The sequence below is a fragment of the Neomonachus schauinslandi genome, chromosome 11 (genome assembly GCF_002201575.2).
Source record: "Neomonachus schauinslandi chromosome 11, ASM220157v2, whole genome shotgun sequence".
Taxonomy (NCBI): Eukaryota; Metazoa; Chordata; class Mammalia; order Carnivora; family Phocidae; genus Neomonachus; species Neomonachus schauinslandi.
In genome coordinates this window covers 53,592,452-53,604,852 of record NC_058413.1, presented here as the reverse complement: position 1 = coordinate 53,604,852, position 12,401 = coordinate 53,592,452, and the positions used below count along the sequence as shown (strand labels likewise).

The 12,401-nt window shown below is 43.7% G+C and overlaps 1 protein-coding gene across 1 annotated transcript; it reads right to left on the bottom strand.

The window, feature by feature from the left end:
- Positions 1–11,902: 11,902 nt before the first annotated feature.
- On the bottom strand, positions 11,903–12,199 carry LOC123326215 (10 kDa heat shock protein, mitochondrial-like). Its single transcript, XM_044919634.1, has one exon. It carries the CDS (start codon positions 12,197–12,199, stop codon positions 11,903–11,905), a length of 297 nt encoding a protein of 98 aa, XP_044775569.1.
- Between the last annotated feature and the right edge of the window lie 202 nt (positions 12,200–12,401).

Genomic DNA, 12,401 nt, shown 5'->3' with positions numbered 1-12,401 from the left:
TTCTGGCCCTTCTGCTTTAGCCATGTGAAAACCTCGGAGCTGTTCCTGGTTGAAACCAAACCCCTGCCCCTAGGAAGATGCGTTCCTTCCCTCTTGTGGCCATATTTGGCTACTGCACCCAAGCTAGGCACCCAGGTCAGCCGAGGACTTTTACAAAGCTTAAGCCAGGGTGCAGAACCAGATAAGCTGGGCTCCGTTCTGGGCTGGCATTTTAGAGCAACTCTTTTGGCGAAGTGACCTGACCGTCCCCAGCTTGGGTAGCACCTACAAGGTTGCCTCTGTGGTTGGTAGATGGTTTCACGGGGAGGAGATGGTTAGAACGGGGAGTGGGGAGGGGCAGCTGAAGGTTCCTCCTGAAAGACAACCAGTTGTTAGAGATTGAGGCCTTGGCATTCTCAGAACACAGTATTTGGGAGGCCCCTGGGTGTCCCTATGTGGCTGAAGCCCTGAATCCCTGCTTCTCCGGAGTTTCTCCTGCCTGCCAGGTGCCGTGGGAGAAGGCAAGGTGTGTGGGAAGCTTCGGTAAGAACCAGGGGCCTGCTGCCGAGACCTGGGACTTCTAGGGTACGGCCCACCCGGGTGAGCCAGCAGAGGCGGGAAGACAGGACCTAACACAGACTGAGTGTGATGGAAAGCTGGCAAAGAAATGACATGATGTGATTCCTGTCTTTAAAATTCTCATTTGGGAGAGAGCTCACTCTTTGGGGAGGTGGAAGGAACTGGTGACTTCTCCAGAGGAGACCTGGTAGAGGAGGGCCATGAGAAGTGGACCCGCCGGGGAGGTCTCCACAAGCAGGCCTCGCCTCCCACCGCTCACACCTGGGGCTGGTCCAGAGGACAGAACCAGTTGCAATCTATAAATATTGACGTTGGTCAATTCTAGTTTATGTCTGTTTTACTGTCCCGATCTTTCGGTTTCCTCCTTGTGTAATATTTTGTCATGTATGGGACACGCACCACTAGCCCTACTCAGGAGTGCAGCTACAAATAGGGTATGAGAGGGGGACCCATCCAGGCCAAGAGTAGGGCACGGGCAGCCCCTGGAACTCATTTCCCACGGCACTGTCGCCAGAGTCCCAGTAGAAAGGGTCCTGTTCCAATAATGTTGAAATGGAGGAGGAACGTATTTTGATGATGTTAGTGATTTAAAAAAAAAGTGGGGGGAGCTTTTAAATAGAGTGGGTATGGGGAGGAAACAGCTAGGTGACTAGGCCACCTTGGAAGTACTACTGTCTAGCAAATAGCCTAGTTAGAAAGGGGGCGCCCCTAGAACCTAGTGGCTGATATTACTGGGCTAATTCACACATACTGAGCTTGCTGTCTGGGAAGATGAATGAGCCTCTAAGGTCACCAGATACATCTCTCCTCACACTTGAAAAAATATTCTGCATCAATTAGGATGTTTTTGGCTGTAATTGAGTCTTCCTAACCAAAATTGACTTAAGGCATGTCTGGCTCGCTCAGTCAGAAGAGTGTGTGATTCTTGATCTCAGGGTCGTGGGTTTGAGCCCCAACTGCATGTAGAGATTACTAAAAAAATAAACTTTATTTATTAAAGATTTATTTCTTCATTTGAGAGAGAGAGAGAGAGCATGAGTGGGAGGGGCAGAGAGGGAGAGGGAATCTCAAGCAGAGCCCCACGCAGGGCTCCATCCCAGGACCCAGAGATCATGACTGAGCCGAACCCAAGAGTTAGAAGCTTAACCGACTGTGCCATCCAGGTGCCCACAAAAATAAATAAACTTTAAAACAAAACAAAACCAACTTAAGCTGTAGAATTTTCATAATCTTGCTTAATAAGAAGCCAGCAGAACAGTCCCTAGATTGACTCAGTGGCTTAGCCTGTCCCCCAGGACTTTGCCATCTCTCCCCTCAGCCACCCTCCTTGGCAACATCTTCCCTCAAGGTTGCAAGGTGGCTGCTGCAGATCCAAATATCACACTATTGTGCAACAACATCCCAAATCTTCCCTCCTTCTCTCCTCTTTTTTCTTTTTTAATCACAGAGGGCAATCTTTCTTAAAAGCCTACCCCCACCTCCCACCAGGAGACGTCCCCTTTCACTTCACTGGTCAGAACTGGGGCACACAGGCTCCGCTGACCCAGCTGCAGGGAACATGTGGTGGCGTGGGCCATGATTCATCCTATCAACAGGGAAGAGGGAATGCTTGCTGGGAAGTGACCCCCTGTGTCTGCCATTACAGTTTTGTTCTTTTCTCTGATTCCAGGAGTCATATATGTCCAGTGTAGACAATTTAGGAAATCCAGAGAAGGATGAAGTAGAAAATAAAATCGCATACTCTATCACCTGGATCCAAGCACTGTCTTATCCCTTTGCACTGCTTTTATCCCTCTCTGCGCTCTGCTCCGCCCCGGCCCTCCATCCTGCTCTTGCACCAGCCCTTCATCTCTGCCCACCCACTCCCAAACCACCTTCGGTTCAGCATGGAAACACTTGCTGTTGGCATTGACCCCAAATTCCTCCCTCGCTTTTTTTTTAAAGCTGTGAAAAAAAATCGTAAATAACAGAGTATGTAAAATGGACGCGTATGGTTTAAATAATGATGAACCCACCACTCAGTCTGAATGCTTTGAAGCCCTCATCACATCCCCTCCTGAAGTGGCTGTTACTTATTGCATTAATCATTTGTGGCCACAAAAATGCCACGTATTGCCTCAAAACTCAACAAGCATTCATCTCACTCTCATGGTCTGCAGGTTGCACTAATCTAGATTGGGTTTGGTGGGGTGGCTCTGCTTCAGGTGGTGGGTTGTCTGGGTTTGGCTCCAGACTGCAGGCTGGACCCAGGTCTGCTCCACATGTCTCTCATCCTACTAGGATCAGAGTCTACCTGGTGTATATTCTCCTCCTGGCAGCTCACTGACATGGGAGAACCACGTCCAACAGCAGCATAAGCACGTTTAAGGCTGCTCAAGTCACGTTTACTAACATTCTACTGGCCAACACAAATCATATGGCCAAGCCCAGCCTCAGTGGGACAGGGAAGTGCGCTCCCTTCACAGCAGAGGGAGGGACCCTGAACATTTGCTAAACCATAAGCCAGACTGCCACAAACATGCCTTTGGTTTTCTTTATGGTTTTGTCAGAAAGGGATGTATCTCTGCGTAATATATTAGTTGGTTTCCTCTGGTTTTGAATTTTATTTTTTATTTCTTATTTTTTATTTTTTTAGAAGATTTTATTTATTTATTTGACAGAGAGAGACACAGTGAGAGGAAACACAAGCAGGGGGAGTGGGAGAGGGAGAAGCAGGCTTCCCGCAGAGCAGGGAGCCCGACGCAGGGCTCGATCCCAGGACCCCGGGATCATGACCTGAGCTGAAGGCAGACGCTTAACCAACTGAGCCACCCAGGCGCCCCTAATGGTTTTTTTTTTTTTTTTAAGATTTTATTTATTTATTTGACAGAGAGAGAGAGCACAAGCAGGGGGAGCTGTAGGCAGAGGGAGAGGGAAAAGCAGGCTTCCTGCTCAGCAGGGAGCCCAATGCGGGGCTCGATTCCAGGACCCTGGGATCATGACCTGAGCTGAAGGCAGACGCTTAACGACTGAGCCACGCAGGCACCCCTGGCTTTCAATTTTATATAAATGGATTCTGAGTGGATATATTTTCTCAGAGTTATGTTTCTCCTCCCTTCTCCTTACTTTGTTTTCTCCCTGTTTATCAGTCAGGAAGTTTGGTTGTGAAAACAGACGCCAGGGTGCCTGGGTGGCTCAGTTGGTTAAGCGACTGCCTTCGGCTCAGGTCATGATCCTGGAGTCCTGGGATCGAGTCCCGCATCGGGCTCCCTGCTCAGCAGGGAGTCTGCTTCTCCCTCTCCCTCTCCTCCCTCTTGTGCTCTCTCTCTCTCTCAAATAAATAAATAAAATCTTTGAAAAAAAAAAAAAAAAAAAAAACAGACGCCAATTCTGGCTCACTTAAAGGAAAGGAATTTATTGGAAGGTTGGGTGGTTAACAGAATTGATGGGAAGGTTGGATGGAGAACCAGGCTCAGGAAGTGGACAGGATACAGATGAGTAGTTGCCTGGGGCTGGAGATGGAGAGTCCCTCTACAGGGAACTCCCTGTAAAGGGGCACAAAGAAACCTTTTGGGTTGATGAAAATATTTTGTATCTTGATTGTGAGAGTGGTCATATGGTATTAGTCAAAACTCATCAAAACTATACACTTCAAATGCGTGCAGTTTATTATATGTAAATTATACATCACCTCGATATAAAAAAGAGGACCTGCTTCATTTAATAATAATTTTTAAGTCTGTAGTGGCTAGTGCTTGAGAAAACAACTGTGGGGTTCTCCCCAGACCAGTTTTACATGATTTGGGTGCTATTTCTGGCTCTATACCTGGTTCTCTAGGCCTCTTGTTGATTCTGTGAGCTCCCCAATAGCACTTTTTGTTTTTGAAATATAAACAGATATATCTCAAGAAACAATTCATTAATTTGAGTATATTCACAGAATTGTGACACCATCACCACAATCAATTTTAGAACATTTCATCACCCCAAAAAGAAAGGCCATTACTCTGGCAGTCATATAGTGCTGCCATAACGAAGTGTCCGGGTGGCCTAAAGCAACAGAAATGGATCCTCTCACAGTTCTGGAGGCAAGGAGTCCCAAACAAGGTGCTGGTAGGACCATGCTCTCTCTGCAGGCTCTCGGGAAGAATCTGTTCCATGCCTTTCTCTTAGCTTCTCATGCTGCCAGCGTTCCTTGGTGCTCCTTGGCTGCCAGGCACATCACTGCAAGTTGCTGCCTCTGCAGCCACGTGACGTTCTCCTCTGTGTCTCATGGTTTCACATGTCCTTCTTTTCTCTTTGTGCATCTCTCTGTGTGTCTGTCCTCTTCTTATAAAGACATCAGTCATATTAGATAAAGAACATACTCTACTCTCATATGACCTTATCCTAGTTTACATCTTGATTATGTTTGCAAAGACCCTATTTCCCAAAAAGGCCACATTCACAGGTACCAGGGGTTAGGACTTTAGTATACCTTTTCGGGGGACATAATTCAGCCCGCAACACCTTCTCATCCCTAGGCAGCCACTAAGCTGCGATCTGTGTTTATGGATTTACCTACTCTGGACACTTCATATAAATGTAATCATACAATATGTAGTCTTTTGTGACTACTTTCCTTCACATAGCATAATGTTCTCAAGGTTCATCCATGTTGTAGCATATTGTATTAGTACTCCGTTACTTTTTATTTGAAATAACATTCCATTGTATAGATATACTGTATTTAGTCTCTTCATTCCTTAATTGATGGACATTTGGGTTGTTTCCATTCTTTGGCTATCACGAATGGTGCTGCTGTGAACATTCTTTTACATATTTTTGTGTGAACATATTTTTTTTTAAAGGTTTTATTTATTTATTTGACAGAGAGAGAGAGACAGCGAGAGAGGGAACACAAGAAGGGGGAGTGGGAGAGGGAGAAGCAGGCTTCCTGCAGAGCAGGGAGCCCGATGCAGGGCTCAATCCCAGGACTCCCGGATCATGACCTTAGCTGAAGGCAGCCGCTTAACCAACTGAGCCACCCAGGTGCCCCTAATGGTTTGGTTTTTTTTTTTTTTTTTTTTAAGATTTTATTTATTTATTTGACAGAGAGAGAGAGCACAAGCAGGGGGAGCTGTAGGCAGAGGGAGAGGGAGAAGCAGGCTTCCTGCTCACCAGGGAGCCCGATGCGGGGCTCGATTCCAGGATGCTGGGATCATGACCTGAGCTGAAGGAAGGCAGACACTTAACGACTAAGCCACCCCAGCACCCCGTGAACATGTTTTAATTTCTCTTGGATATATACCTAGGAGTGTAATTGTTGGGTCATATGGCTCCTCTATTTAATTATGAGGACCTGCCAGTCTGTTTTCCAAAGAAGCTACACCATTTTACATCCCTACCAACAATGTATGGGGTTTCCAATTTCTCCACATCTTTGCCAACACTTGTTATTATCTATCTTTTAAATTATTAGTCATTCCAGTGAGTTGGAAGTATTTCGTTGTGCTTTCGATTTAGCATTTCTGTAACAACTAATGATGTTGAGCACCTTTTCATGTGCTTATTCTCATATTCTTTTTTTTTTTTTTTAAGATTTTATTTATTTGTTTGTCAGAGAGAAAGGGAGAGAGAGAGAGCACAAGCAGGGGGAGCGGCAGGCAGAAGGAGAAGCAGCAGGCAGAAGGAGAAGCAGAATCCCCACTGAGCAAGGAGCCCAAGCAGGACTCAATCCCAGGACCCTGGGATCATGACCTGAGCTGAAGGAAGACAGTTAACCAACTGAGCCATCCAGGTGACCTTCCTTTTTTTTTTTTTTTTTTAAGTAGGCTCCATGCCTAGCATGGAGCCCAATGCGGGGCTTGAACTCATAGCTGTGAGGTAGAGACCTTAGCTCAGACCAAGAGTCGGATGCTTAATGGACTAAGCCACCTAGGTGCTCCTCCCATATTCTTTTAATGAATTCCTTCTCTTAAATCAGCCAGAAATTTTTGTCATGTTTTTGTTGCTTGACACCTGCAAACAACAAAACCATGAATCCCTGAAACTTTCCTGAAAGTCTCCTTAAGAGGTATCTGTCTTCTGAGTTGGTTGTGGGTCTAACAAAGGAGTTCTCCAGGGGTCCTTTGAGTTTTACTTTAAGGTCCCTTGAAGACCCCAAGGGTCCAGGAGTTCCATTTCACAGGGGCCCTCAAAATTCACCAAGGCCCTCAGGGGTGAGAGGTTGCTTCCAAACTCATTAAATCATTTAGAAAACACTCATTCACAGTCCCTACTTGTCCCAGGCCTGGCTTGGTGCCTAGGGTCCTTTAGGGAGCTCATCATCTGCTACAGAAGGCAGACATGGACACAGCCAGTTTCTGCTCAGAGTGACCAGTGCTGCTGCAGAAGAAAACAAGGTCTCTCTGTCCCTGGGAACAGGATGCTTCTTAGAGATGGCAATAGCTGAGATAAGTCCTGGAGGTTGAGTGGGAGATAGCCAGGTGAAAGGTGGGATGTGTGATGATGCTCGAGAAATGGCTCAGTCAAAGGGACAGCTTTGTATTAGTGATGATGTAAGTTCAACTGCTATAACAATAATCCTCTGTGATGTAAATAGGTATAGATCTTTAAAGTTCAACTGTGAGCTATCCTAGTGGGAATATAAATTATGTTTACCAAAACTTAGTGGCTTGAAACAATGGACATTATCAAAACTTAGTGGTTTGAAACAATGGACATTTATTGTCTCACATGTTATCTGTGGTCAAGGATTTGGAAATGGCTTACCTAGGTGGTTCTTACTCAAGGTTCTCATGCAGTTGCAGTCAAGACATGAGCCAGGGCTGTGGTCATCCAAAGGCTCGACAGGAAGCTTGGTTATTGGCAGGAGGTCTTAATTCTTCATAATGTGGATCTGTTCTCATGACATGGCAGCCGGCTTCTGCCAGAGCAAGTGATCTAAGAAAGAGTGAGGCAGAAGCCACAATGCTTTTTATTATATAGTCTCAGAAGTCACCCTCTGTCAGGGATATGAGTACCAGGAGGTAAGAATCATGGGGCCCATCTTGGAGGTTGGATAACATAATCTGCCTTTTAAAAAATATATTTTATTTATTTATTTGAGAGAAAGAGTGAGCGAGAGAGTGAGAGAAAGAGAGGGAGAGCATGAGCAGGGGGAGAGGGAGAGGGAGAAGCAGACTCCCCGCTAAGCAGGGAGCCCAACATGGGGCTTTATCCCACAACCCTGGGATCATGACCTGAGCTGAAGGCAGACACCCAACCGACTGAGCCACCCAGGTGCCCCTATAATCTGCCTTTTTGACCCCAATGATTTATGTCTCTCCTACATGCAAAATATTCTCACCTTCCCCTAAGGCCCTAAAAGTCTCATCCTGTCACAGCATCAACTTGAAATCCTGAATTTTGTCACATTACTCAAGTTCCGATGAAAACAAGTCTCCTTAGAAGTAGTTCCTTAAGTATTCTCATCAACTACAGAGTTCTGCTTTATCCAAACACCTGCAAATGAGAGACAAGTTATCTGTTCTCTACCCGCCCAACACACAAGCAGGCCCAAGGTAACTGCTATGGACCCTCCTGCTGAAATAGGGAGGAAACAGGCGTACAGGAGTCACTGTCCATAGCAATTCTGAAATCAAGCAGTTCTATGATTCAGATCAAACTTAGGACTACTTCTCTGTGGGTCTTGGTTCTGTCCTCTGAATCATCCTTCCTTTCTCATGAAAGGTGGCCAGTGTTTGCAGCTGAGTAGTTGTTTCAGCCTATTTCCTAGACTGTTGTATAAGTTAAGGAATCTGCAGTTCTCTTTTCATTTTATATTGTCCCTGGCCCTTTCAAATGTAGACATTTGAGTTTGTGACACATGGTTTAGACAAAGTCCTTATAGGGAAAAACAAAATCTGTACTCAGGGAACATCCAGGAGTTCAGTATGACCAAAATATTGGGTGTTCCCTGGGTTTCTCTCTGCTCGAATGTCTAAACACATACCCACAGTTATTGTAGAATTATGTGTTAACCCTCATATCTGACTGTGAGAACCTCTAGGGCAGGGCCTATTTCTCAAGAAGAAATAGACAAATCCATTATGCTGGGATATTTTAATACAACTCTCTCAGTAACTGATAGAATATGCAAATAAAAACATCAATAAGAACACAGAAAATTTGAATAACATGCTTCAAGACTTTGACCTAATTGACATAATAGAACACTGGATCCAATAACCATAGAACACATAATTCTTTTCAAGTGCACATCAAATATATATCGATATGCTCAGCCATAATGTAAGTCTAACCAAATTTCAAAGAGCTAAAATCGTATAGAGTATGTTCAATGACCACAGTTGGATTATGCTAATCATCAAAATCAAAAAGAAAACTAGAAAATCCCAAAATATTTGGAAATTGAATAGCACACTAGTAAATAACCCAAAGGTCAAAAAAGAAATCACAATAAAAAGTAGAAAATATTTGGTTCAAATGTAATGAAAATATAATATGTTAAAACTTGTAGAATGTAGCTAAAGCCATGTTTAGAGTGAAATTTGTGGCTTTAAATGAATATATTTCCCCAAAAAATGGCTGAAAATCAACTATCTAAATATCTACCTCAAGTAGTTAGGAAAAACATTCAGAAATTAAATCCAAATAAAGTAGAAGGAAGAAAATAATAAAGTTGACAGGATAAGTTATTAAAATAGAAAATGAAGATATGGGGGCACCTGGGTGGCTCAGTTGGTTAAGTGTCTGCCTTCGGCTTAGGTCATGATCCCAGGGTTCTGGGATCAAGCCCCACATCGGGCTCCTTGCTTAGTGGGGGGTCTGTTTCTCCCCTCTCTCTCTGTCTCTGCCCCTGCTTGTGCACGCTCTCTCTCTCTCAAATAAATAAATAAAATCTTTTAAAAAAAAGAAAAAGAAAATGAAGATATGAAAGAGGAATCAAAGAACCAAAAGTTAATTTTCTGATAAAACTACTAAAATTGATAAACTTTTGGCTAGACAGATGAAGGACAAAAACAGGAGACACAATTATCACTTTAGAAATGAAAAGAGTGCCATCACTACAGATCCCACATGAATCAAAAAGACAGTGAGAGGATATTGTAAATAACTATATCCCAACAAACTTGAAATTCAAATGACGTGAACAGATAACTAGAAAAACACAAACTGACACAGGAAGAAATAGGAAAACTGAGTAGTCCTGTTTCTATTAAAGAAATTGAATCTTTTGTTAAAAAAAAAAATCTTCCTGGGCGCCTGGGTGGCTCAGTTGGTTAAGCGACTGCTTTCGGCTCAGGTCATGATCCTGGAGTCCCTGGATCGAGTCCCGCATCGGGCTCCCTGCTCGGCGGGGAGCCTGCTTCTCCCTCTGACCCTCCCCCCTCTCATGTGCTCTCTGTCTCTCTCATTCTCTCTGTCTCAAATAAATAAATAAAATCTTTAAAAAAAAAAAAAATCTTCCTACAAAGAAAACTCCACGTCCAGATGCTTCCAGGGCATAGAAAAAGTAGGAGTGCTTCTCAATTTATTTTATGTGATCAGCATTACCTAGATACAAAAACCTAACAAGGGCATTATAAGGAAGGAAAATTAGAGGCCAAACAAAGATGCAAAAATTCTAGGGGCGCCTGGGTGGCTCAGTCGTTAAGCATCTGCCTTCGGCTCAGGTCATGATCCCGGAGTCCTGGGATCAAGCCCGGCATCAGGCTCCCTGCTCAGCGGGGAGCCTGCTTCTCCCTCTCCCACTCCCCCCTGCTTGTGTTCCCTCTCTCGCTGTGTCTCTCTCTGTCAAATAAATAAAATCTTTAAAAAACAAAAACAAAAACAAAAAAACCACAAAGATGCAAAAATTCTAAACAAAATATCAGCAAACCAAACCCAAAGATCTAGAAGTAAGATAATACTACACAACCAAGTTGTGTTAACTCCAGGGATACAAAGTTGACTTGACATTTGAAAATTAATCAATATAACTCACCACTTTAACAGAATAAAGTTAAGAAACCATAGGATCATCTCAAGAGATGTAGAAAAATTTATAAAGTTACCACCCATTTATGGTAAAAACCTTTCAAACTAAGAATAGAAGGGAACTTCCTTCATCTGATAAAGGACATGCACAAAAAAACCTACATCCAACATCATATTTACTGATGAAATATAAAAACCTTCCCTCCTGAGATGGGAATGAGAAAAGGGTGCCCACTATCATCTCTTCTATTCAACACTGTGCTGTCCCTTATGAAATAACAAGAAAGAGTGTAGGACCAGAAAAAAATAATTAAAATCATAATTATTTGAGGTCAGGGGCTTGGCTTGATTTTTCTGCTGGGACCCGGCACAGAGTAGGTGTTTGTTTGGTGGGTAATTGTTGAGTGGACAGATGGAGCAATGGATGTTAAGCAGTGGGGCCCCAAGGCAGGGCGTATGCTACAGGGACACTGACCACTACATAATCAACAGAAAAAGTAAAACAACAGTGAAGTTGCACATGGCGGAATTTTTTTTTTTTTTTAAAGATTTTATGTATTTATTTGACAGAGAGAGAGATAGCAAGAGCAGGAACACAAGCAGGGGGAGCGGGAGAGGGAGAAGCAGGCTTCCCGCCTAGCAGGGAGCCCGATGCGGGCTCGATCCCAAGACCCTGGGATCATGACCTGAGCCGAAGGCAGACGCTTAACGACTGAGCCACCCAGGTACCCATGGCGGAATTTTTTATTGATAAAAAACTGATGGAAGAATCAGGGAAACCTTCCTGATAAAATATAGATCAGCAAAGTCTTGGCCACTGTGTCTATTTCTTTTTTCTCTCTAGGAGCTTTAGTAGAGAGGTAAGGATATTTGGCCCCTGCTTTGACCCTAAGGATTTAAAAATTCCTTAACAATTTTTTTTTTAATTTTAAGGATTTTTATTTTTACTTTTTTTTTTTTTTAAGATTTTATTTATTTATTTGACAGAGAGAGACATCGTGAGAGAGGGAACACAAGCAGGGGGAGTGGGAGAGGGAGAAGCAGGCTTCCCGCAGAGCAGGAAGCCCGACGAGGAGCTCGATCCCAGGACCCTGGGATCATGACCTGAGTGGAAGGCAGACGCTTAACGACTGAACCACCCAGGTGCCCCCTTTATTTTACCATTTTTAAAAAAGATTATTTATTTATTTATTTATTTTCATTTATGCATTTTTATTTGCTAATGTTTATATCAGTACACTAAAACTAAATTTTAGAGACACTGGATATCATTAGTTTGGATACCATTAGTTTATTATAAAAGAGAGACATGAAAATTATTTACATGATGAAAGATTTCACTAATTCACTGGAATGGGTAGTTTCACTTCATGCCATTTTAATAATGATTTCAGTCCACATACTATCCGAGAATGTCACCATCTCTAAATAAGAAAGAATCCTTGTCATCTAGAACTACTTCGGTGCCTCCATATTCTGGGAGAAGAACTTTATCTCCAACTTTCACACTAACTGGTTCAATCTCTTCACCCTTTCCTTTAGAGCCCGATCCAACAGCTACTACTGTTGCTTGCAACACTTTTCCTTGAGATTTTTCTGGAAGCATAATACCTCCTTTCATTACAGTTTCAGCTGCGCTCCTTTCAGCTAAAACTCGGTCAAAGAGGGGAAGAAACTTTCTAAACGCCTGCCCTGCCATGACTCCGGCCGCCACAGTTCACACTCTGCTCTGGAGCTGCTGCCGCTGCAAGGAGACCCGCAGTTCGGCGCTATTTACTTATTTTTTTTAAAGATTTTATTTATTTCTTTGAGAGAGAGAGAACACGAACAGGGGCGGGGACAGAGGGAGAGGTAGAAGCAGGTTCCCCATCGAGCGGGGAGCCCGATATGGGGCTTGATCC

Coding starts and splice junctions, on each gene's coding strand:
- LOC123326215 (XM_044919634.1), bottom strand. CDS start 12,199: ATGGCAGGGCAGGCGTTTAGAAAGTTTCTTCCCCTCTTTGACCGAGTT.